Source organism: Prionailurus bengalensis, chromosome D4 (assembly GCF_016509475.1).
Source record: "Prionailurus bengalensis isolate Pbe53 chromosome D4, Fcat_Pben_1.1_paternal_pri, whole genome shotgun sequence".
In the NCBI taxonomy this organism is placed as follows: domain Eukaryota; kingdom Metazoa; phylum Chordata; class Mammalia; order Carnivora; family Felidae; genus Prionailurus; species Prionailurus bengalensis.
Window position 1 is genome coordinate 70,176,289 of NC_057359.1, and position 26,930 is coordinate 70,203,218.

At 46.9% G+C, this 26,930-nt stretch overlaps 1 protein-coding gene across 10 annotated transcripts in view; it reads right to left on the reverse strand.

Annotated features, from left to right (window-relative positions):
- Nucleotides 1-26,930, reverse strand: part of EPB41L4B (erythrocyte membrane protein band 4.1 like 4B) — a 128,729-nt gene that overhangs the window by 60,683 nt on the left and 41,116 nt on the right. For 6 of the 10 annotated variants that reach the window (XM_043566540.1, XM_043566539.1, XM_043566537.1 and 3 more), the window contains exons 3-14: nt 17,873-17,915; nt 16,950-17,028; nt 14,963-15,007; nt 14,822-14,839; nt 13,083-13,135; nt 8,304-8,424; nt 7,138-7,225; nt 6,882-6,970; nt 6,521-6,590; nt 6,254-6,423; nt 4,358-4,467; nt 1,627-1,657 (exon numbers count right to left, since the gene is read on the reverse strand). In XM_043566540.1, coding sequence (XP_043422475.1) covers nt 1,627-1,657; nt 4,358-4,467; nt 6,254-6,423; nt 6,521-6,590; nt 6,882-6,970; nt 7,138-7,225; nt 8,304-8,424; nt 13,083-13,135; nt 14,822-14,839; nt 14,963-15,007; nt 16,950-17,028; nt 17,873-17,915 — 917 coding nt within the window. The remainder of the gene's footprint in view (nt 1-1,626; nt 1,658-4,357; nt 4,468-6,253; nt 6,424-6,520; nt 6,591-6,881; nt 6,971-7,137; nt 7,226-8,303; nt 8,425-13,082; nt 13,136-14,821; nt 14,840-14,962; nt 15,008-16,949; nt 17,029-17,872; nt 17,916-26,930) is intronic. The other 4 variants (XM_043566542.1, XM_043566544.1, XM_043566541.1 and 1 more) reach the window with 1 other exon arrangement.

Genomic DNA, 26,930 nt, shown 5'->3' on the forward strand with positions numbered 1-26,930 from the left:
CAGGCGGAGCCTGGAACCAGAGACACAGGGCTGAGCTCCAGCTTTGTGATACAAGGGGCTGGTTATGTTCCCTAGCGCGCTTCGGGGCCCTTGCGGGTGGCTTGTGGCTGCCTGGGGGACAGGGGTCAGATGTCAGAGGAACAGGCAGGCACCAGCCCTTTCCTCCCTGCCTGGCTCCACCCAGGGCAGCTCCACTTTGTCTGTTCTCTATATTGGAATTCCAGGCCAGGTTTCTTCTGGGGGGCGAAAATCAGAGACTAAAAAAGCTAGGGCAAACACTGATCTAGCCCAAACTCCTTGTTTTCAGTGAGAAAAAGGAAGCCCAGCAGGAAGACCTAAGGCCCCAGCGCTGGGTTAGAGCAAGGCTGGGACGAGGCGGGAGGCCTTCTGGTCCCTTGGCCTGCACCCTCATCACCAACCAAGGCCTCCGGCTTATCCGCTCCTCCACATGCTGGGCTCTGCCCGAGTACAGGTGCAGGGCACATGGCACAGTCAACTTGTGTTCATCTCTAAGACCTCCCCAGCAGTCTGAGACCCGTGTGCCTAGGAAGACCAAGGGGCTGACTAAACTGGGCTGCCAGTGCCTGGAGCTTGGACACCAGGGTGGAAGGAATGACAGCCTGTAATTCTCCAGCATGAGAGAGCAGCTGTCCACCTAGGGCAAAACTCACATAAGCAGTTGTTTCAGAGAGAGAAAAAGAGGCAAGTGCAAGATGGGATGGTGGTTCCCACACACTAGAATCACCTGGGACTTAAAAAAAAAAAAAAAAAAAAAAAAAGCAAAAAACCCTAGGTGCGTGAGTCCCCTGCCCAGAGACTGATTCAATGAGCCTGGGGTATGGCTGGGCTGAGGGGGACGTTTCAAGGCTCACCAGGAGATTCCATGTACAGGAAAGATCAAGAACACCTGTGCTGGGGGAGGGGCTGGCAAATCACACCCATGGGCCAAATGTAGCCCACCTGCATTTATGAGTAAAGTTTTACTGGAACACAGCAGCCTTGTCCTTTCATTTACGGACTGTCTATGGCTGCTTTTGTGCGCCAACCACAGAGCTGAGCAGTCATGAAAGAGACAGCATCGCCTACAAAGTCCAAAGTATTTACTACCTGGCACTTCACAGGAAAAGTTTGTTCACATCTGTGCTGGAGTTTCAGTCTTGTGACATGTTCTTTTTTCTGCAAGAATTTCAATAAATGTGTTTCATAAAGGTTTTCTACACTGTATGACCGTAAAATCTGCACATCACTGAGCGAATCCAGCATTTGCTCTCACGGAGCTTTTGCTCAAGAGCATGGCCTTTCTTTCCCATCACTGCCTGCAATGCCATCGGCACAGTGCGCTGCACACATTCCTCTCACCTTCATCATCCACTGTTGTAATAAACAAAGCACAAAGCTATACAAACAGAGCAGCTGTGTTTTAAAAAAGAAAAAAAAAACAGTCTTGGAACATTCCATTGTGCACTTATTGAGAACCAGGAGGATGGTATAGTCAGGCAGCAGAAAAAGCAGGGGAAAATCATCAGGTGACTCACTCTGTGGTTTAATTGTATTAAAGAAAAAGTCAACATTGCAAATAAAGACGATAATTAGAAGAGCTGTACCCCAGAGTCTGGGGGCACTTACCAGAACTGAGCCGCTATCACTGGGTTGCTTGCTTTAAAGGAAAAACAGAAAGGTATGCCATCTTAGAGAGCTGTGTCATTTTTTTTTAACCACATGATGACAATGACTAGGGTGGAGATTTCTGTGGTTGCAGCGGGGTCCCAACCCCAGGAGGCAGAATTTCCACATTAGCTCCTTCTTTCTGGAGGAAAAGTCTCTTTTCCACTGTGCCAAGCCCTCCAATTCACTCAGTGAATGCCAAGCATGTTCCCAGGGCCAGGTGCTCTCAGATACAGAAATGAGAGGCAATTCTGGCTCTCAAGGGGTTCACAGTCTTGACACAGAGACAGAGATGTGTGTAATCAAAGACCGCAGAAGGGGATGATAGAGGCTGAAATATAAGCCTGACAGTACTGGGAAGCTCAGGGCAGACTTTTGTAGCTGGGGCAGGATGTGAATCTGTGGAAGGGACCATGGACAGAGCTAAAGCTTGTTTATCTAGACTCCCATTTCATTTAGGTGGCTCAGTCGGTTGAGCATCTGACTTCCGCTCAGGTCATGATCTCGCGGTTTGTGGGTTTGAGCCCAGCGTTGGGCTCTGTGCTGACAGCTCAGAGCCTGCAGCCTGCTTCAGATTCTGTGTCTCCCTCTCTCTCTGCCCCTCCCTCCCTCACACGCTCTCTCTCTCTCTCTCTCTCAAAAATAAACAAACATTTAACAAAATTTAAAAAGATGTAGCACAGAAAATCATTAAAAGCTTCACAGAGATGCCAGAACTCTGGCTGGGAAAAAATGCCAGTAACACAAAAGAAAAAAAGAGGATGGAGACTGGGAAAGAAAGTAGAGGAGAATCAGGGAACCTGTGGTCTAGAAGAGGTCCAAAGCCACCCATGGGTCAAGACATAGGACACACCCTCCCCTCTGCAGTGGCCACACCAAGGGGCCTTTCCCTTTGTGCCTGCACAGGCCTCCAGGGACTGGGAGCCCAGTACAGTCTTGAGATGGCTCTATCTTTGACAGCACTATTAGGAACTTCTTCCTTACTTGGAGTGTTTCTGGATAACACTGATCCCATGGACCGCAGGCGGCAAGTAGAAGGCTTGACAGGGAAGCAAGTCCTTCCCTCTCTCCCCCACTGCATCACTTGTCGTTCCCAGTTCCTGCAGTCAATCACCTTCATCCACCATCACCCTTCTCTGGGCACACCCCCAATCCTCTCACCCTCTGGTCTTTCTTGAAGGTGAGGCCATATTTCCTGGGCACTGGCCATTTTTTTCTCCATTAAAGCAGCCAAGAATGACTTTAGAGAGCTTCTGGCTGCTGTGCTATTAAACCATTGGTTCAAAAACGGGGGTACCTGGGTGGCTCGGTTGGTTTAGCTTCCAACTTTGGCTCAAGTCATGATCTCACTGTCTGTACGTTTGAAACCCGGTGTCAGGCTCTGTGCTGACAGCTCGGAGCCTGGATGGAGCCTGCTTCAGATTCTGTGTCTCCCTCTCTCTCTGCCCCTCCCCAGCTTGTGCTCTGTCTCTTTCTCTCGCTCTCTCAAAAATAAACAAACAAGTTTGGTTTAGGGGGACGCCTGGGTGGCTCAGTTGGTTGAGCGTCCAACTTCAGCTCAGGTTATGATCTCTCAGTCTGAGAGTTCGAGCCCTGCATCGAGCTCTGTGCTGACAGCTCAGAGCCTGCTTTGGATTCTGTGTCTCCCTCTCTTTCTGCCCCACCCCCTGCTTGTGCTCTTTCTCTGTCTCTCAAAAATAAATAAATGTTAAAATTTTTTTTTTTAATTTGGTTTAGGGAATAGCTACTACACTTCAAAAAAGAAGAGTCAGGCACTTAACCAAATGAGCCACCCAGGTGCCCCACAAGGTTAAAGATTTTAGAAGGGAGCGAAGTATAGGTACAGTTCTGACAAAGGCCCACTAAGTCCTGAGTGACACAAGAAAAACCTATGAATAAGTGATATGTAGGAGGGGGCCCCAGGGGTTGAGAGTTCAGAGGCCATGCCATGAAAAAGCCCACAATTCAGTGCTAAACTAGGTGTCCCGAAGGGAGAAACAATCAAGTGTAGGCAGAGAAGAGCTAGGAGGTAGGATGTGGAGGCCAAGGTTAAACAAGCCCAGCTTGCTCATTCGCCAACTGGTCCTGTATTGGGTACCAGCCTTCAGGAAGGCGTGAAGCCATAGTAGTAAATGACAGACTAAGGCTCAGGGAGTTCTGAAAAGGGAGGCGGGGAAGGCATCCTAAGTCCAGGCTAAATTCAAGGGCAGGACGTGCATGGACTGACTGCAGGTACGGAGTCCAGGACTTAAAATTTCTGGATCTGCTCTTAGTGGCCAGAATTCTGGTTAGCATGAGACTGGTGTCCCATTTGAAACTGTAAGATAGAGGAGAGAAGAACTGTTTTTCCCTCTAAGACACAGCATCATTCATCTGGGCAAAAAAACATGGTAACCTATGATATTCCTGAGGTTCCAGGTACAACGAAGTGAAGAGGCACAAGAAAAGAAGGATGAAAAAGAGGGAGAAGATGAACATGTCCAATGGTAAAAACTAAAGACAGCAGACGGCAAAGGTGGCCTGGTTCCCATTAAGAGAATCCCTCCCACTGGGGTTTTGTCAAAAGCTTCAGAATGACAAGAGTAGAAGAGTAGAATGTTCCTTTAAGAACTGCTTTAGCAAGCTAAGTTCCTTGGGGCTTAACCAACTACATCATAACATAAAATGCCAAGCAGAATGAAAAGCACACCACCTTTGAACGTCGAATGTCTCCGGGATGGATAGCGTTTACTAGGCTTCCGCTCAAAGGTGCTGGTTCTCCGTAACCTGGCCCCATGTGTGGCTTGATACTCTGTCCGCCCACTGGAAAGTAAATATTTTATTGCATGTTACCAGTGTCAGAATATCAGCACATTATACATATTTGGAAGCGCACTTCTGTTTTCAAAAGCTCCAATGTAAATTTCAACTTATCGTGAACTCGTTTGGTAAAGACACACACTAAATTTAGCCTTCCATTTAGCAATAAAATCACCTCTGCCAAATCCAAGCTGTATGACAGGGGCAGATATTTCCACCAAAAGACAAAGTCCGTAATTTAGGTACCAGTCACTTGGCTGCACAAACCAGGAAGGTCCAAGTACTTGCCACATCTGACTGAGAGCACAATGATTCACAAATCAAATAACCTTTCATAACACACATTACGTAGACATTTAAGTCTTTTAAAATGCTGTTATCAGTGACCACTTAACTAAACCCTGGCTTTCCTTACTATGCCAGGGGAATCATTACTTCTTTCACCAAGGCTTTCTGGGTTTCAAGCAACGTAGCTTCCGGGAAGTATGCTGTTTTTATCTGATTGATCACTGCTTCATTCCGGCCCTACTCTCGGTTGATGATTTATCACACGGAAGGGGACACTTGCCACCTGCTCTAAGTGCCTCCAAGGGGCAACCTTGTCTCCAAACTCCCCTTCCTTCTTCTGGAGGGTGCCTGGTCTGGACCAAATCCTGGGGGAGTTTCCTCCAAGGATGGAAAAGTCTGCCTTGGCAACCACCCCAACAGCCATTTCCTTGCACGGTAGATAAATCTGAAAAGAGCACATCTTTTGGCATATGAAAGGGCATTCAAGGACATGCCATGTGTGGGCAGAGGTTATGAAACCATGTGAAATTTTAGAGCTTATAACAGTGATTCTCAGATCTGTAAACAGGCCTCAGAAATCAACCCTGGGAGGGCACTTAAAATGCACATTCCCAGGCCTTATTCATGAATGCACATGGGTGCACCCATTGATTCTGATTACAAGGGTCTCAGATGAGGTCATAAATCCCCGTTTTTAATAAAACCCCAAGGAGGTTTCACGTATCTTGAAAGACATGGCCTTACAATCGTTAAGTAAAAATATGTGAACAATTAAATTCTCCATGTTTTCAAGGTCTCTTCAGATTCCAATATCTACTGAGCCTATCCGGGATCCCCTGCACACACATGGGGGACATCTGCTCTCATTCTTAATCATCGACACATTTCTTGATGCCGGCACACGAAAGGCAAGAGAGGAGGGGTTGGAACAGAAGCCCCAGACCGTCTGGGGTTGACTCGCAGCTCTGCCACTTACTGTGACGCTGGGCAGATTGTGTAACCCCTCAGCCCTGGCTTCCTCATCTGTACGGTGGAGATAGTCAGAGGACCTAGCTCATTAAGTCTGCAGGGAGGATTATACATGGGTTCATGAAAAGCTCCAGCACAGCTTGTGTTCTACGTCTGCCCCGCCCACTACAGCAGCCACCCACCTCACGTGCACTGAGCACTCAATTGATGTATGGTGAGTGAGACAGAGGAACCACATTTTAAAATTTACTTAATATTAATTAATCTCAATGGCCACACTATCTACTGTTTGAGATGGCACAGGTCCAGCTACATGTCAGCTATTAACAATTTTGTTATTAGCCCCATTTTATCAATGAGGGCACAGAGGCTGAAACAGCTCCGGGGGCTCAACCAAAGGTCAGATCTTATGAAAGAAGCAGGAACAGGACGCCCGACTCAAGCCTCCGGACACACAGATCCATTCACAAAAAGCCCTCACTGCTGCCCTCCTTCGAAACACGGCATCCACGTTGTAAAAACCAGTGCCCACCTGAATCTGAAGCGAGACCCCAGCCGGATGAAGTCTGATCTGTTCGATTTGCTATTTCCCGGCGTCCGCAGGCGGAAGAAGGCGTGATGCTCGACCGCACATTTCCAGAGGTGCTTACAGGTCCTGGCGCTGTCCAGCCGGAAGACAAACGTGTGCTCTTGCTCCCGTCCCTTTGAGGTGAAGCACAAGGTTCGCGTCTCAGTGGGGGCCAGGAACATCAGTGAAGGATTATTTGCAGCAAGGAGGACAGCCAGGAGCGAGGCTTACCTGATCATCATCCTCCACTACCACCAATGTCAATTTGCTCTTTTTAAAATCCATCTTGGTAATTTTTGGCCTGGTCAGAGAGAAAACATTTTAAAAGTACAATCCGCAGGAAAACTATCTACACAAACAGCAGTTTTCCTTTCTACTTTTTAAGCTTAGATTTGCTACAGAAATCATTCATTCATTCAAGCGTGATTATCCAGAAGTCAGTGCTACTGCCAAACACCCGCAAGTACGGGAGCATGGTGTGTTTTTAAAGCAAATCTCGGGGTTGCAAATATCCCTCAATAATCATCCATCACATAGAATTCCACCACAAAATAGGAAAAGACATTTTTAATATTAGACAAAACTAAATTACCAAAAGAATAAGCCTATTTTGTTAGCTCCTTCAAAGATTAATATGCCTGTCGGGGTCAGTCCAAGAGAATATTCACAGCCATCTCTTCCCTACAAATAAACGAAGTGACAATCGGTAGAGGGTTCTAACAGGTCGTCACAGAGCAGAATGCAAAACAGTTTCCTCACCACGTTACTTTGTTTGCACATAGTTTACGCATGGCTCAGTCACAGTGAAACCCAAGAAACCCCGTTACTTAAACGCACACGGTTCTTACCCTGACAACGTGCATGTCTACCCCATACATTTCCAGCCACTTCGCTTTATTCAGATAGGACAGTTCCGCCTGGGCAGGGCTCTTTCCCCTTAGAAAAACCAATGGAAATACATGTAAACTGCAGCTCGTACACCCACAGAATTCTGAAGGGCACAGCCACATTCAGGGATCCTCTGTAGCAATTAAAAGAATGAGGGACACCAATTTATGTGAACAGGAAAAGACCTCCATGGACAGACTGTTCATTGAATAGAAAGAGGACAGCAGTGCTTACAACGTGGACACTTACAGAAACCATTTTTGTGCATGGACGCGGGTATGTGCTGTATATGCAAAGCAGGAAAGCTGGAAAGACGCACCACTGACTGCCAACAACGATGGCCCGCAGCGAGGACAGTGGGTGTGTGTGCGCAGGGTGTGGGCCCTGTGACTCTACACCCACATATTCCTCTACTGTTTGGATGTGGCACAAGACTGGGCTAACATCACTTTCCAGTTTCAAAAAAGTCATTATGTCCCTCAGAAGGGCCAAGGGACAAGAGGAAACCACGCTAAGTTTCTGTGTCCAAGACGGACATGGATGGGGCAGAGTTTGGGAAGGTGGGCTGGGAGGGAGGAAAGGCAGCACTGGTAATCGAGGCAGAAACCTGTCAGCCTAGCGTGACCCCGGGGAGGAGGAGGGAAGAGCCAGCATATAACGGATAAGGCTCGATTTAGCTCTGGTGACCACATGTCCGGAAACAGAACTTCTACAACACATGGTCTCAAATACGAGTGTCCCTGTAAGGGACAACAGGGCATATTTCTAAAGGGTCCACTCTAGAAGATTCAGGCACAGGGAATGTACCAAGGCGGAGCCTCCTCACTCTCTCCAGGAGGCCAGGAGAGCAGCGGTGTCCTTGACAGTAATGAGCAAATCAGGACCAGGCTCTGCCATTCAGAGGGAAACGGGACTAGGCTTTGGTCCTTACTGTACATCTTGGGAAAGACAGACGTCGTGTGGGCCTTTGGAAAACCAGGACTGAGGCCCAGGCGAGAAGTGAAGAGTTGGAGCTACAGTTTTACGGTCTTCGACAGAGCGATTCTACTGGCACATCTGAGTCCGAGAGACGCTGACACATCACAAAATAAATATATCAGAACGTTAGACGGTAGCATCAAGGTACCTGCACTCTTTCCATCTCTGGAAGATATCAAATTCCATCGCTTCTGTCTGATTTGGAATGAACCGAAACTCAGACACAAGCTCTGGCGTGTGTTCTGGAAGCTCACACTCCCCCAGCTCCGCTGCGAGTTTCATAAAAGGGAGGAAAACAGGAGACATTGAATGCTTTCAGTTATTGCTGCAACCAGGTCCAAAGGCAGTTGGCACGATTACAGAGCACAGGTACCCCCACATGCAGAACTCCCTGCTTTCAGGAGGGCTCAACTCCCAGCTGGTGCCCCCACATGTACATTCAGAACCCCCAAGAATCATCCCAATGCCCTCCCTATCGGGCAAAACACCATTATCTTAGTTATTACCGTCTTTCTCTCCACTATTCCCCCATACCCAAGGAGGCCCAGATTATATTTCCCCCACGAAGTGGTCGAGCCCAGATCTGCAATAAAAGGCAATTGCAGGGAAGGAGGACCTGCCCAGAAACATCTAACAGGGCTCTTGCTACGGGTGGGTCGGAGCAGCACTCCGAGTCTGCAGTGCTAGAGAGGACCAATCAAGAATTCAGTGCATGTAGAATCTAGGGGAAAATATGCCAGGAGGGAGAGGGAAGGAGGGAGGGGGGAGGGAGGGAGGGAAGGAAGGAGGGGGTGGGGGAGGGGGGGACAAGGCTGCAGGAGCAGCTGCGGCAACTCAGCCAGAACAGGGAGGAAGACGAAGACGGCTGTGCAGAGAGGAGCAGCCACGTGAGCAGTCTCCGCAAAAAGGCCCCAAGTGTCCCACACGCTAGTTGCTCTCTGGCCGAGGACCCCACAGAATGAAGGGCCCAGGACATAGGGGGCCCCGTGCCTCCAAGGCACAGATGAGAAAATCCACTCTCCCCACCCGGGACCCCCACCCCTGCAGCTCCAGGGAACAGAACCCAGAAGGGAAAGGAACCCTCCAGAGGTTTCTCTAATACCCTGCCACACAAAGCCTGGTCCAGCATCAGCACCATCTGGGAGCCTGCTCGTAACGCAGACTTTGAGGCTCCACTGCAGACCTCCTGAAGCAAAACCTGCCTTCTCACCAGATGCCCAGCTGACTGGCACACAGGCTGCTTTGAAAAGCACGGATCTACAACACTGGTTTTCCAACTTACGTTGGAAATGTAAGGCTCGCTAAAACACACACTGTGGCACCCCACCCTCCAAGATTCTGATCCCACAGGTCTGGAATAAGGCCTGAGAATCTGCATTTCTAACAAGCTCCCAGATGCTGCTGCTATAGCTGACCCAGGAACACACTTTGAGAAACACTGCTTAACACAAGAAATCCTACAACTGATTGGCCAGCGTGTGTTGCTAATAGCAACTCACTAAGTACCCAGCAGCCTTTTCTAATCCCAGAGCCCAGCTTCCAGGAGGGACTCCAAGTAGCTTGCAGAAGCGGATGAAACTTTTCTGTCCATACAGACAAAGCAACTACCCAACTCAGCGGGGTGGTGGGAGGGCTGTAAGAGGCGATGCCTGACACAGAGTGGGGACCTGCTGAGTGCTTCCTCACCTGACCCAAGCCCTCCATTTGCAACTCTCAAGTGGACGGCCCCCCGAAGACCACCAGGGTGGCCTGGGTCAGGGCGTGCAGCTACTTAGTACCTTGGGCAAAGTCACAGATGAAGATTCTGCTCTAGAAATATTCACCCAGAGAAGGTAAAATGGCTGGGTGGGCTCCCAAGGCCGCCACTGACCAATAACCAAGAGCTCACCCTGAAACCAGAGACCTGGCGAGGCTAGAGGGGCAGTCTGGGGAGAGATCTCCTTCACATGAACCACCCTTCTGCTGCACCCGTGGGCCAAAGTGAGGCAACAAATCCCTGGGATGAGCAGTGTGTCTGACAAGACCACTGACATCATCAAGCACAGGAAGGAGAAGCCAGACAGTGATAAGGTTTCCCTGAGACCGGGAAAGGGGGCCAGTATCCTCCTCACTGTTCCTGGATTACAACAGGCCCAAGCGATGCCTGTACACAGATTCTGAGATAGCACGCCTGCCTTCCAAGAGGCAGAACGACACTTCTCTGCCTGAGTTCTGGCCGTGGAGGGTGTCAGACGGTGGCCCTCAGACACAGGAGGGCCAGAATCCCCACTCTGCTGTACACTCTCTGTGCGACCTGGCCAAGCCACTTAACCACTCTCCTCCGTCTCTGATGCCCCATCGGCAAAATGAGAGCTGCTGCAAGGACGAAAGAAGATCGTGTCCCGTTCTCCTCACTCTCATTCTTTTTGCCTGGATTCACCTTCAAATCTATCATAAAATTAGTCCCCAAAAGGGCACCGCCTTCACTCGGGGCCGCAACTCTGGAGGGGCACCATTAATTCAAGGACGATCACAGCAAGAACATGTCTTCAAGGCTCAAGCAAGGGAGGAAACACACCCTCCATTTTACTGAAACCTGAGATGCTCCAGTGATCTCGATGTTCTGACGCAAGCTGGCTCCACTGTGATTCAACTAGAAAGTAGGCTGTGGCACTTTCCGATGGGATGTGGGGAGAAGGGGCCACGGAGGGACAATGTAACAAGAACTTCCCCACTTGTTCCCCACTTCAGACTTTTCATTTGTACTTGAGATAATGACTGCATCTTAAATTACACGATGTTGTAGTTCCAACTCAAAGGGGTAATTTCCCCAAGAAAGGCTCACAGATAGCTGATCTCATTCACATCTGCCTTGGCCCTGGAGCAAGGCAAATGGTTCTACCAGAGCTGGACTTTGTGAGTGTGGTGATGCCTTCATCACACGGTGGGAAGTGGGGCAGGGGATGGGAGTGGGGAAGGATGGTGATATATGTGCCTTATGCTCTAGTCGTTCAGGACCAGTGATCGATGGCCCCAGGTCTGACAGGGATGTGACTTCATCCCATTTAACCACAACCTGATGTCTACTGCTGGGCCACCAAGCCAAAGGGTATAACCTCCTGGAGCCTCAGAAACTCTAGAGCGGATGCTGCTTGGCCAGTGAGATCTGTACCTGGCCAAAATGGAGAACAGACTTCCACGTTCCCCAAGCTGTTACAGATCCCTATAGCACTTACCACAAGGACTGTTGAATCAGGAAGATGTACATGTGAAGCACTTAGCATTGTATTTGGCACAGATATTTAGAGATGACAAGACTGTCACCTCTACCACCTATGGTTTCAGACCTCATGGGCAGGCTCCCCCTTCAACCAAAGTCTTTGAAGGGCCTCTCCAACTCTAATGGATTCATTCTATACTTACTGAGCACCTACTATATGCAAGCCCCCATTAAGAATAAGAATTAAAAAGTGACTAAGGAACAGAAGTGTCTTGCTGTCATTAAAAACCACCTTCATGACAAAATACAAGAACTAAAAATACGAAGTAGAAAATCATATTAAAAATTGTACATGACTGATCAGAATTACATTTTAAAAACTGCATCCAACTCATAGAAACCCTGATTGCGGATGGCAGGATGATGGGTTCCTTCCTTCCTTCTACTTGTCTTGACTATTGTGCTGCTCTCCTGATACTCTATAATAAATCTGTGCTGATTTCAGAATTTGAAGACTTAGATCAACTTTTAAAAATTGGGAAATACAAAAGTTGGAAGCCAAATCTTATGGTGTTCAAAATTAATTAGTAATTATGAATGAATACATCATAATTCATTATCCCAGAGAAACTGATGAACACACTGGTAAAATGAATCCACAACATATGCCTATGTGAGGTACTGATAACATTCCTTATGTGCAGCTACACGTTAGTGTCTTCTTAATTAATGCTGAAGACTTCAGCAAGTGTTTCTTGTGCATTTTAAACTCAAATCCACCAGTGCATAATATGGAACAGTCAACACTGACAATCATGTAGGCAAACCTCCTACCATCTAACTCCTACCTATAAGCAGATGACTCCTTGTCAATGCTTGTGGCCTGACCTCTCTGACGGAGCCAGATCTGCACGCTCAAGAAGCTACCAGAGGTCCCACTGGCACCTCTCAGCCAAGAGGTCCTACGTAGATGATCTCCTCCACTGCAGTCAATTCTTCTAACCATTTGTGGCTCCTGTCACTCACTCTTGGGAGCTATCTATGACTCTTGCCTGAGTCCTCTCTCAACACCGATGTGTAATGACCAGGTCCTTCTCTTGTACCACTAATGTTGTTCTTTCGGGGTGTGTGTATGTGTGTGTGTGTGTGTGTGTGTGTGTGTGTGTGTGTGTACCCCCTGCCCTAGAGAGTTTCCTTTTATTACTGCAACACCTTCTTACTGCACCCCCAGCCCCGGTCCTGGTCCAGTCCTACCTCCCCATCACACCCAGTGGGGCCTTTCTAAATGCACACCTGACCAGGTCTGCCTCCCTCTTGAGAGCCTTCAAAGTCCTACTGCTGACAGCATGGTCATGCTCTTTAAATAGGGTTCAAGGTTGTCCACTTATCCAGGTTCTTGAACTTCCACCCTCCAACACCATTTGACTACCAGTACCCCTCTGCACTTCTCTACCTTTTGTCTTGATTCCTTCATTTGTTTTCATCCACTCCTCCCCCGAAGGGCCTTAGTCTTCCAAGCCTCCTGCAAGTCTTCCTGAGGGAACTGCACTGTACCCTGGATGTGGTTTTGCCACATCCTCACGGGACCCGAAGCTACTTGGGGACGGAGGCCATACTGTATTTATTTATACCCCCAAAGTAGGGTACTGTGACTGGTACACAGGATAATCAATTGCTAAAATGAGAGCATAACATTAAAATGCTAATTACCACTAAAGAATAATGTACCTTGTAGACAGAGAGCAGCTAATTCCACAGCCGTTTCATATGGGCATTTCAGTCTTGAAAAAAAGAGAGGAAATGAATTCCATATATGAACTTTTAATACTCATAAGCATACAAAATATCATTAGAGTCATTTTTCAAAAGGTAGTGCTATTTAGATAATGATTTTTCTCGGTGGTTTCTATTTCTGCTGTCCACATTAAAGAATGCAAACAAGCTGATTTCCACTCCCTATTTCCCAAAGTCAATTCTCACCATAGAGCAAAACGATACAATCTAAGTATAGTTTCTATCAACTCTGTGGGCAATTTTACTGAATTTGGCAAGAATGGGGAAGTTTGGGAAATAGAATGAAAAGCCTTCCCTCTGCCTTAGGATTTTGAAACTTACTTGATAGAGTACATGCGCCTTTTCAAGCTGTCTGAACTCTTTCTTGAAACCAGGTCATAATGTTAAAAATAAACAGACAGACACAATATCTAATACTGCCAGGACAGCTGGATACACTCAAGCGTTCTAATAAGTATAACTGAGGCGTAGCCACAGAGGCGTATTACCACACCTCCAATCACTGATCTCATTCATACTTGATATTACAAATTCAGTTAGAAAAATAATAATGACATACATTGGTACAGCACTTCATAGTTTTTAAAGCCTTTTAAAATATACTATCAAATTTGGTCAATGCATGGACTTTATGAACCGCTAAGGTAAGTGCTCCCCCATCCCCCATTTTAGAGACGAGGAACTCAGTGACCAAGTGTCTTGCTCAGGGTCACCCAGCTGGGAGCAGGCAGTGCTGGGACCAGAACGCCATTATGCCTGGAAGTACCGTCAATCTGGCCGAAGCGCGTGTAAACTGCAAAGTACTGTATAAATGTAAGACGTCGCCATTAATATTTTTCCAAACTGAAGACAATTACTGGAATTAAGAGGCCTTTAGTACGAGGAGCACAGTATGCAGAGAGAAAGAGAGAAAGATAAAAATACACACACACTCATAATACACACACTGAGATTTGTATTGCATGGCTGAATAAGGCAAATGTATACACTGTACAATCTACTTGTGCTGTCATATAGATTCCACTATGGTTTTGAAAGCCTACGTGCGATTCAGAGTTTGCAAATTCGGAAATCACTTTTCAAATTTCTTTCAGGTTGTATTCAAAATCAAAATGTGTTCTCATCAATGTCAGGTATTGCTTTTTAGACTCGGCAGAGTCTTCATTTTTCACATAATAGAAAATAGTCGATACGTATGCTGAGAAATGACACAACTGTGAAGGCTATGACCACTGAAATTTTGTTATCTTTAAAATAAATACTGCACGCGAGACCAACCACGTCAATGCCAATGCTTCTTGGGCTCAACAATCACTGTCGCCAGAGGCCTGGTATTGAAAAACCATTTTTAAGAAGGGGAAAAGGAAATGAGATGAGATGTCTAAACCTCCTATCAGAATCAAAACGTAACCTCTTTACGTTGCTTAAATGCAGATGGTGATGAATGAGACTTCTGACTCTCCAAATACTTGTAAGTGTATACATACTAATAACGTATCTTGCTTGCAAATACGACAAAAGCCATTATGAATGGGGCAGTGATGTGATCAGGGAGAGAAGTATTCCCAAATGCACATCACTTAAGATATTAAATGCTCTTGGAAATGCTTCAAGCCATATAGTAATCATTTAAAATAAGATGATGATGACAGCGATACAAGGATTAGACTCACTTTACAATGCCTGGTGTACTTTTTTTGAATTTTGAAAAGGGAACAAGGGTAAAAGAGTTAAAACAACAACAACAACAACAGTGATTTAGAAATACACTATGATCTATCCCAGGTTAAGAGTTAGAACAAAAACATACTTACTTTCCTGAAAGAATGTCATGCCTGAGTTGTAAAACAAACAGGTACCTGACAAACATACAGAAAAGTCAACAGAGGCATACTTTTTTCCAACCGCTTCCAATCCCCAACTTCCCATCACAAATCCCGCCCCGTGCACAGCCCAGAATTCTGCATTGTAACAAGGAGTCCGAATCAAATGAGGACGTTGGTGGAAGCATCTCCTCCTGAGTCTCCAGGAAGACATCCCAGAACCTAGCTAGGCAGGTGAGTGCATGTACAGGGTTCGCAAGATACTTGGGGGATGGAACATGAAACACACTCTACAGTCCAATGATGGCCTCGGCAGCACCCTTGGAGCTTGAGAAGAGAGCTCAAACGCAGGCATGCAACGTGTCCAATCAGACAGACAGGGAGGAGCCACTGGACTTGGCCCTCAGCCAGTCCCACCAGCAGATTCCGGGAAGAGTGCAGCTGCTGGTATCAGAAAGTTTACAGCTGACCGTAGTTAGCAACTGCTTGAGGCTTTTTTCTGATGCAGGTTAACTGCAGACTCTGTCTTTAAAAAAAAAAAAACAAGCGTACATGCACTCATGCGTGCACACACACACACACATGCAAAACAAAAATCCTGGAACTGGGCTGCAGCGGGTTATGGGGTAATGAGAAATGGGGAGAGGAGGCAGCAAATAACACAAGTGGAGTTCACCTAAGTAAAAAAAAAAAAATTAAGTGTTTTTGCTTAACTGTTTTTTTTTTTCTTTTTTACCAGGAGGACGTGGGCAACAGAGCCACTTATAGTGCTTTGTAAAAGCCAAAGCTACCCACGCTCTGCTCCATACCTATGGAATCAGTCTTACATGCAAGAGTGGTCCCCAGGAATGTGATTTGCTCAAAAGCTTCCTAGGTGTTTCTGATTCACACAACTCTGGTTAAGAATCAATAGCTTGGATGATGGCTAGAAGGAGCACGTTTCATAAAGGACTCTGAAGAGGAACTCTATAATAATCTACTTGAACTTTGAAAACAATGCAGATAGTCACTCTCTGATGGAATGGATACAGGAGAATGTGAGTGACCCAGAGATCAAAGGATCGGGGAGCTGAAGGTTCTAGGATATTCTAGACTGTTCCTGCTTCTGACAGCTGCTTAACCACCACTGAACTGAGTACTCGCATCAAGGAGAGAACACACGGTGCTGAATACCGTGCAGAATACAGCCAGAACTTGCAATTCCTATAGGAAAACCTAACCGTGGAAGCCCAGTAGGCCTGTCCAGGGCAGGGAATGGTGATAAGCAGTCTTTAAAGTGTTAGTCAGGTGGTCATCTCCAGGTGAGTGGCCACCACCAGGGGCTGACATGTCGTCACTACTGCCGGTCACACAAATGACAAGGGGGTTCTGGGGACATTCAAAGCAGCCGAAGGCTGGGTAGAGGATCTTGCTGACAGAGGAGAGGCTGGAGAGAAATGCCATACTTAAAACGTTTTTAAAGCCTCTTTTGCTTCAACACTGTTTCTGAAGTTGGAGGGGCAGACACTCGTGGGCACATCTTAAAAGAAATTCAGTGGGGCTGAAAGATGACATGAAGGGATTCCAACAACTTTGATATTGTAGCAATCAAGGGAACAGTACGCAGCCCCTTAAAAAAAATAAGATGGCGTTTTGGGACTGAGAAATGCTCTTCTAATACCTGCCTTCCCTTTTTGTACCTGAGACAAAAATAAAGTACCTTGGAACGAGTAACCAGTTTATCCCACAGCCCCACAAAACAGAAATGTGATCGGAAAATAAATCTTTTAATTTTGATTCACTGGGAAAAAGGTCAAACTAAGCCAAGGGTAGATTTTCAACAGAATACAGGGATAAGCACAGGGAAATACGAATAGCTCTTGCTCAGCATATAAAGTCAGCAGAGAGAAGAGCAGGCAGACCCCAAATTTAGAGGACCCATAAGCTATAAGGTAAGTACTACAGTGGAGAGGGGGTCGTGTTCTGCATCTGGTCCTACCTTGTAAACTCTTCACGAAGGTTGTTCGGTTCCGAAGAATAATATTTAACTCGAAAGTGCAAAGCATAAGCAGGTCCAACTGAACATAGGGAGATGGAACATTGAAGATGTTTTTCCCCAGTTTTGAAGATCACAGAATGGACAAAAGGAAACACATGTTACATCTAGTAATACATTCACTGCTACCGGGAGGGCACAAAGGGACATACACAGCTAGAGAGTTCTTTTCAATCCTTTCATTTGGAAGACTAAAATGTACTTTTGCATTGACAAAGACGGCTTAGCTAGTAACTTATTCTGGAATAAAACCCTAACCATGTAGATGAATTACTAAGAGCTGACATTTTACTTTCACCCAATTGCCAAGATATTCCAAACAGATACTAACTTTTTACAAAATACTAAGTGGGCTAAAGGAAAGTGACATATAAACAGCAAGGGTTCCGTAATCCAAAAATACAGTAAGAACACTTTAAAGTATTACACTTTTTAAAAATTACCCATGCATAAATAACACTGAAGAAATGCGGTTACTGCACCCGTAAAACCAGAGAGCTGGACCAGACTGTCAAAAACTCCTGCTTTCCCATTCTCTGAGTCTACTTTTACAACTCATTAGAAAATGAATATAATAGGCGTAAAGTCATGCTTGTGAAGAGCATATTAATCAGTTCTCATTGGCAGGGGTGCCTGATTTCAAATGAGAGCATAGTCTGTTTTTTAATATCTACCGAAAACTCTTATCCAAATTTTAAACTCTAACATTTGGCCAGCCTTAAGATGAAAAATCATTCACTTAAAACTGAATCTATTTTAAAACGCTCCCAAGTTCTGATGAAAACATAATACCTCAAAACACTGGCAAAGGAGTTTTACTCTCTGATAAAAGAAATAAGTGAGTAGGCTAAGTTCTGCTTACTTACTTTTCATCTGCTTTTTTATGGGTTTGGAATGGTCCAGCCAGTGCTGAAAGAAAGAAAAAGTTTCTTTAGGAATAGTTCATCAGCAAGACCATATAGAGCCCACATTTATCCTCCTCTATAAACCTTAGTAATTCTCCCCATAAAACCAGGCATTGGACCAGATCAGGGTTCTGAGGTTGGGGATCTGCAAACTGCCTGGGATGGTATTTAAAAAAAAAAAAAATCTGTGCTTATGCACATTCAGTACATTTTTTCTTGGGAAAGTTAGCTTTTCAAAGAGGTGTCTCTTTTTCAAAGAGCTGTAACTAACTGATCTTTGAAGGCTCTTCTAGTCTGAAGAGCTGAATTTCTCAAATCACGCTCAAACTTCGGCAACTATCCCAAGTCACCATCAGTATAGTAAAGACCACGAGCCACACTGCCAGGAATCTCTGATCACGCATGGGTCTTGTAGCTTTGTCGTTTTCAATGCTAAAATTGTAAAGCCAAAATTCAACCCCCAAGGAAGATGGGAAGGCAGGCAGGGATTTGCCAGAGATAACTGTGCTCTGGTCAATGAGGACATTCCAACTTCCTCTCATTTTCATCAGAAAAACACTTGGGTCCTATCTACCACCCCCAGGAAATCGCAAAACCATTTCTCTCATACGCAAGTTTCTCTATAATGTCTCTGTTGTTGATACTACAGTTCTGACGAGCCTCAGCAGCTTGACTTCCATGGAAAACAGCATTTAGGACCATTATGCTTCTGGCCTCTGCCCTTGGAGGGCAGAGATGGTGCACTTCAATCACTTCCGTTTCCCATGCCAGGCTCCAAGCATGGAACCCAGCAGTCCCATATTAGATTCTTAAGAAATAAATACATGCTTGATGTAATTTTTTTTAAGTATGTGCCACGCCTAGCTCAGAGCCCAACACAGGGCTTGGACTCATGTCCTGGAGATCAAGATTTGAGCTGAGAACAAGGGTCAGACTCATAACCAACTAACTACCCAGGGGCCCCTCGATATATATATATTTTTATTCTTTTAATGTTTTTTTAATTTTTGAGAGAGAGAGAGGAAGAGAGAGAGAGAGAGAGAGAGAGAGAGAGAGAGAACGTGAGTGGGGGAGGGGCAGATAGGGAGACATAGAATCTGAAGCAGTCTCCAGGCTCTGAGCTGTCAGCACAGAACCCAACACGGGGCTTGAACCAACAAATTGTGAGATCATGACCTGAACCGAGGTCGGACGCATAACAGACTAAGCCACCTAGGCATCCTTAATGTTTATTTATTTTTGAGGGTGGGAGGAGGGGCAAAGAGAGAGAGGAGCTCAGAGGATCCAAAGCAGGCTCTGTGCTGACAGCAGCGAGCCCAATGCGGGGCTTGAACCCATGAACTAGGAGATCATGACCTGGGCCAAAGTCGGATGCTTAACCGCCTGAGCCACCTAGGTGTTCCTCAACATAATTTTTTTAAAAGAAGGCAAAGAGGAATTTTTCCCACCACTTCATGTCAACCCAATACACACTGAAACCTCACCATTATGGTAACATTTGGAATGACACAGCCAGAGTGGGTTTCTCATTAGCTGCTCAGAATCAGGGGTCCTTCTGCTGACTGCCAATATACTTTCAGAAGCAACTTCAACTCTGCACATTCTAATAATGAGAAAGGGTGGGGCTAAATTAGTACAGTGCACTCTACCCCTCACCAAAGAGCCCATTATGTCTGTGTAGGAGGAGGGGAATAAGGAAACACAAAAGCAAATAACAGGTAAATTATAACACAATAAGCTGTGAGCAGTGCAGTGGGAGAACGTGGGCTTTTGTCATTTCCACCCTCCGGCTAAGCAACCACCTAAGAAAGGAAGATCAGCACAGCAGGATGCAGATCTCAAAGGCACTCGTACAAGGTGCTTTATCTCACTGTTTACAGCTTTGAATTGGAAATGACCTAAATGTCCATCAACAAAGAAGGATTAAAAAAATGGCTCATCCGCATGATGAAATACTATTCAGCCTTTAAAACTGATGGAGGCCTATTTACTGATGTGGCAAGAGACCCACAGCTCAACATTTGAAGAAAAAGAAGCCAAACAAACCAGGATCCTGTTTATATAAAATTATTATTTTCTATTATGGTATGTCCAGAAGGATTTATAGACATTATTTTTTGGATGTGGGGCTGTAAATGCCGTTTACTTTTTTCACTTTTCTGCATAATTTTTTACTTTTAATGACAATATTATTTTCATGGGGGTGGGTCATGTGGTCACTTCCATTAATTAATTCATTGCTTGCCCATCAGGCAGTTTGGGATGATCGGTTTGCCCTAGCAGAATTCCATATCACTGCTGCCCTCAATCAAGCAGAAACCCTCGGACCTCAGCCCCTGGGAGGATTACAGATACAGACGTGATAAAAGTATATTTACTTTCCTGCCAGTAAGTATCACACTAATGGCTATGACTAAACTCTTTCTTCCCCTCACTATTACCCTGCAAAGAAAGTTCTCTGCAACCAGCCTTCTAATCTCATTAGCCTCAGAGGCTCACAGCTTAAAGGGGCTTGTCCCACTTCTTTCCCTCATGCCCCCTTGTATCTGGAATAGAACACGTCAAGCCCACTGTTTCCCTCCCTCCGCTGTCAAACTATGATCTTGATCTGAGTCTGACTGTGTTGTTTCCTTGGCGGTGGTTTTCAACCCTGGTTGCGCACTGCGGTCACGACGCAGGTCCCACCCAAGAGCCATTAAAGAGAATCTCAGAGCATTAGTGTTTGTTAAAGGCTCCCAGCGTGCCCATGAAATATTCAGTGCCGAAGTTTTCCCCTTACCCAGCAATATGTCCCTACTGATCTCGGGATCGTGACACACCCATGACCCCTTCTGAAAATCACCGTCAGGGCTTTGTAAAATCTCAAGCAATTTACTGGCCAAGGTTTACTGGCCAGTGGTCTATGGTTGGTGTTAACCGACAGTTCATGGCTAGTGTTCCTGCTGGACAGCAGACTGCTTTTCCCTCTGGCCATGCTGCTGAAGGAGCTCCCTTATCCATGCAGGCTGGCCCCCGTCCTTCCTGCACAGCCACGGGGCCCTGCCAGGATGGACGCTTGTGAAAAGTCTGGGGCTCACGCATCTGGGAAAGTAATCAGAAACAGTTTCCTTTTAAAAGCTCCTTGCCCCTACAAGGTTCAGATCAGGTTGCTTGCCTGCATCGGAGGTGATAAGAAACCCAGCCAGAATCCTAAAACAAGACATGATAAAACCTATCTGGTATCCAGGCAGTTCAAAATGACCTGACTTTCTTTCCTAGCTGCAGGAGGGGACCAGACTCTGATGACTCCTATTTTATCCCACAAGACTACCTCGTGATGAATAACCCGGGCACTATGGCCCCAAATGGCATTTAGTAAATCATATCCTACACTTGGCTTGGAGGCCTAAATTCAACATCAGCGAGACCTGTCTTAGATGTTCACCTGCATCCTGACCAAATATAGCCACACTGCCTGTCGGCAAAGGCCAAGGCAAATGGCTCCAGACCTCTTAACGTACCATTAAACCAGTCACTGGAGACAGGCAGGTGCATTTCTAAGTTCAGAGGGCATGATATTTAACTCAAACATTCTAACAGGTGTTAGAAAGGTGGTTTCTGATCTGAATTTCTCATCCAAGTCCATCTGGCAAAACCCTTTCCATAAATCAAGATGGGAGATGATTTGGCAAAGCCCATCTGTTCTGACAGTATATCAGTTCTGGAACTCTGACATGTAAAAGGCTGGTTGTAGCACTGAGTTGTCTAAAATCTATACAGAAGCACTTGAACCACAATGGCCAAGAGAAGCTCAGGGGTTGAAAAGGGCCTAAAACCTGCCTCAATGACCCCTGAGCCCTCACCATCGAGTCTGAGTGGTCAGAACTCATAGCTGGCATCCTAGTACCTGTAGATTTCTCAGCTTACAAAGAGTGTCTAGTTTGCATTTAAATTAGAGCTGGAAGGAATTTGAAGAGATAATCATATCCAAAGGATGAGAAGAGAAAGAAGGGAAAGGACACTTTTGGAGCTTACTGTGTGTGCTATGATTTATAATAAGAAATATATATTTGGTCTTAGTTTCTGGCACAGACCTCCTAAAACCCTTGGAATTTTCTAAGCCATAAGAGCAAGAAAGGTGTTCTGACATTCATAACAAACTCCTTCCTACCATACCAGAGTTTATGTCAATGAGGTGACTTATTTTTTAAATTTTTTTAACATTATTTATTTTTGAGAGAGAGAGAGAGAGAGAGAGAGAGAGAGAGAGAGAGAGAGAGAGAGTGAGGGAGAGGCAGAGCAAGAGGGAGACACAGAATCTAATGCAGGCTCCGGGCTCTGAGCTGTCAGCACAGAGCCCGACATGGGACTCGAACTCACGAACTCAGATCATGACCTGCGCAGAAGCCGGATGCTCAACCCACTGAGCCACCCAGGCACCCCAATGAAGTGACTTTTGAAGAGCACCTAAGGATGGGGGCTGGTTGTCAGGGGAACCACCCATGTGATTGGACAGTTGAGACTTACAGTCTCACCGCGCTGACCTCTGGGGAGGGGGCAGGGGTCTGGAGGTTGAATCAATCACCAATGGCCAATATTTAATCAATCGTGCCCTTGTAATAAAGCCTCCATGAAAACTCAATTTGGAGAGCTTCCAGGCTGGTGCACACAGAGAGACCTGGAGAGGGACAGATGCCCAGGGAAGGCGTGGAAGCTTTGCACAGCCCGCCTCACCCTATACTTGCTCTATTCATCTCTTCTGTCTGGCTGTTCCTGAGTTACCTCTTCTATAACAGACTGGTGATCTAGTCAGTGAAATGCTTCTGAGTTCTGCCATCTGTCCTAGAAAATTAACTGAACCAAGAGGGGTCATGGGGACCTCCCATCGACACTGCAAAAGCACAGGTTACAATCTGGACATGTGATTGGCATCTGAATTGTGGGGTGGGAAACAGTGTTGGAGGACTGAGCCCTCAGCCTGTGGGATCTGAGGCTATCTGCAGGTAGAGAGCATCAGAATTAATTGCTCGGTGGTGTTGGAAGAAACACACGTTGGACTGTGTCATGTCCATCACTTGCTCAGGCCTCAGAGCCGATGAAGGTGACTGTGCACAGGGCAAGGCGTCCGGGATCACGGTGTAGGTGAGGCAGAGGCAGGATCAGAAATCAGGCTGTGGCGGCATCCATGGTTCTGGGTCCACACCACACACCAGCTTGAAGTGCCTCCTCTGCCTAAGGAGGGATCTCCCCTTCTCATCCAGGATGGAGCCCTGTAACCTCACTTACACCAGCTACTTGAGGTTTCCTTGGGAATTAATCTAAATCAACTGCAGAGACCCCTTTATCAATAGCTTTCCATTCAGCATCAATATGCATGTGGGCAGGAAAACCCTCCCCCTGCCAGCTTTCAGAGACAGGCTGCGGGGAGACCTGTGGCATTTCTTGAGCTGTTCCACACTTTCTTGTACTAAAATAGGAGGAGGCAGAAGATCAGAGCTTGAGTGCCAGCTCTGACAGTCACCTGGTGTGTGGCCATAAGCAAGACCCCTGAGACTGTTTCCTCATCTGTGCACTGAGCTGTCCCCTTGACACACTGAAGAATTCACTGAGTGGCTGTGGAACCATTGAAATGGAAGGGTTTCCTGTCTCTTATAGTAACATACCCCACTATTAGTGTTTCCTGAGAGTACTTCCCTCCAGGTACATCTGAAACGGTAGGAAAGCTCAGTGGCGTCCCCACAGGAGGCACATGTGACACCAGAGTGAAGCCGCAACAGCCCCATTAGCACCCAATGATCCTCTCGGCAGCCACCATATCCGTGTCAACCTCACCTCACAGCCCTGGGCCTCTTATTACCCATCCACACGATTCTAGGCTGCAAAGACCAGAGGAAAAACATCTCACAAGTCTGGAAACAAAGGCCAAAAATCACCTTTTCGGTATTCCTTGCTGCAAAGCTTACCACCATAAAATGCTCCCTTTTCATGTTGGGAGGGGCTCTGGAAGGGACTTGAACTGGCCGCATCCCCCAGAACACCACCCCTACGGCCACACACCTGCCCCCAGGGTCGGGAGGGAGGCTCCTGATTGGTGGGGCTGGTATGACCCCTGCCCCAGATCCCTGCCATACCTCTCCCCTCTGACTCCTCATTGGGCTCCTCACTGATACTCAGGCACTCCCTCTCCAGGCTCCCAGAGTGAGGACAGACCCCAATGTATTCCATGGGACCAACAAGATGGTCCGTCTCCCTCAGAATGCAGCAGGCAGGGACAGTGTCCTGCCTACTTCTGCACCACAGGGACTACCGCTGAATAAGCTCCAAGGCAAAGTCAGCTGAATAGCTACTGACTAAATGGGTTCCTCCGGCGGGCGCATGCACGTGGATGTGTGTGTGGATGAGATGCTACCTCGTGTAAAGGAACCAGCGTAGCCTGGTGGAAAGTGCTGGCCTGTGGAATGAGACCAGGTTCTGAAACCTGGCTCTGTCCCTCACTTTAACCTTTACAAGGTTTCTAATGAACCTCAGCTTCATCATCTGTAAAATGGGTCTGCTTTATGGCTAGTTTCACAGATGATGAATGTTAAATAAGAGTTATGTAAAGTTTTTAGGTGGATGCCTGAGCAGGAACTCAGTAAACAGCAGCAATCTGACCAGTCTGGTCCGTAAGAAAGCTGGGTGGGTGTAAGCCAGAGCCTCCTCTCTCAGAAGAAAGCTTTCATATGTAAAAATAGAACCCCTGCCCCTGCTTTGAGCTGTGCAAAAGTGAGATCTACAGAACAAGCTCCTGGGTGGCCTTCCTGCCTTGATATGGAAAAGGGAAACAGGAGGCCCCAGCCCCACCTGCTAAAAATAGACGAGCCGATAGACTCTGACCTTGCTTCAGGGCTGGGCAGCGCACTATGGTAACCAGGCTTGGCTCTTCGCAGGGAGCTGGGGACATAAGCTGGGTCTGCAGAGAGCTGTGCCAGGAGCCCCACCACTGCCAGCCTTCTGATTTGCATGCAGGGGCAGGGTGGGGATGTCATTTCTTGCAGGAGACGCACACGGCAATAAGCCAATGGCCAAGGGGACTGTTCGCATCCCAGCTTCCATCTTGTACACCTGCCACCAACTGCTTCATCCCAGGCACCCAGATAATTGACTCAGGGAACATTCCCAAAGGGATCACCTAAACTGCTAAATTTTCTCCCACAGGCAAGGCAGCCTTGCAGGTTCCCACTAGCATAAGTGCATCACCTCTGGGAGCTGTGATGACTTCTGGTCTCCCCTCAGCATGCTCAGGTAGGAAGAGGAGACCCACACTGGGGTTAGATTACAAGACTCCTTCTCCTCCATTAACTCGCTGAGCCTCTCAACCTCCCAGATGTCACCACCTCCACTCTACAGTTAGGAAAACAGGCTTGCAAGTACAGTGCATTGAATACAGCACTTACCCCTCAAGTTGTAAAACCTGACTTTGAGTCTGAGGGGTACCACTCACTGAGTGCATTCATTTCACCATCCACAAGACAGAAACGTTTGAAAAATAATTTCTAAGGTCACTTCTGGGGCTGAAGACTGATGTTAAAAAAAAAATTTTTTTTTAATGTTTATTTGGTTTTGAGCAAACAGAGACAGAGCACGAGCGGGGGATGGGAGGAGAGAGAGAGGGAGACACAGAATCCAAAGCAGGCTCCAGGCTCTGAGCTGCCACCACAGAGCCTGACATGGGGCACGAACTCACGAATGGTGAGATCATGACCTGAGCCAAAGCCAGATGCTCAACCAACTGAGCCACCCAAGCGCCCCTGAAGACTGAGGTTGCATGCCTTGTCAACAAAAGTCCCCAAGAAGCAGCAGTCTTAAGTCTCAGGATCTAATCAGAAAGGTCTATTTATAAGCACAGATAAAGAACCCACAGCCAGATGAGCAAACTGCCACAGAAGGCAAAGAAGCTCAAAGGTTTCCAGAGAGGAGGAGAAATGCTGCAAGTTCAGGACATGCTGCATGAAGGAAGGGCTGCCATCTGAGACAGTCCTGAAGGACAGCCAGAAGTTTCAATGGGGTGAGGAAGGGCACGCCGGGAGGGGAACCCATAAGCAAAAGCATGCACAGAAGTGCAGGCATCTCCAGAGCCCGGTCTTGAGGAGCCCAGCCTAGAAACCGGACTAATGGGAAGGCTCCTGGGAGCAGCTGCTGCACAGCCTCGGATCCTCCAGGTCAGGTAGACGAGGACCCTACACCTGCTTTGTGGGGGAAGAACAGCACGTCACGTTCAGGGCTAGGAGCTGGAAAGATGGCAGGGCCTGTAGAGGCTGAGCATCCAGGTGTCTGGCCTTGGAAGGGCGCCTGGACCCCGCTGAGGCTGTGCCAGGACACCGGCAGACGGGAACGCCTGGCAGCCCGGCGAGCAGGGGTACATAACCAGGTCCTTCCTAATGGAGTCACATCCTTGGCTTTCTGGGAATCCAAGTGGCTGGAGAGGGGTCACCTGGGGATGAGGACATGGCAGCAGGGAAACAGGCACGTGGCTCTAATGGCAGAAATGATGGTATCTTTTCCCTTCTGACAGGAGAAGAGTGTGGGGCAGACGTGCCTGCCTTCCCTTTAGAACATTAGAACTGAAAGAGCTCTTGGAAACTGGCCCAAGAACCCCATTTTACAGATGAGAAAACATTTTACAGATAAGGACAAGGGAGAAAAGGGGGCTTACTGAAAGCCCCCAAATAAGTCAGGGGAAGAGCCAGGAACAAGGTCCAGGTCAGACTCATAATCCAGGGCTGTAGACATTTTGAAGCCAAAAATACCATATGTGTTAAGGCACACAGAAGGCAGAATGGAGAAGCGTTTCTGGGAAGAGAAGGGCTGATGAGTGTCAGATGATTGGGACAACTGGAGGATACTGGAGACAGACAAACTAAATCTGGCACTCAGGAAGCAACCGGAAATGGAACAGTGATGCAGGTATAGGGAGGGGGTAAATGCTAGAGAAACAGAATGTTTTCGTCAAACCAAACAGTGAAAAAAGGATGGAGAGAGAGAAAGAAAAACTCTGAGG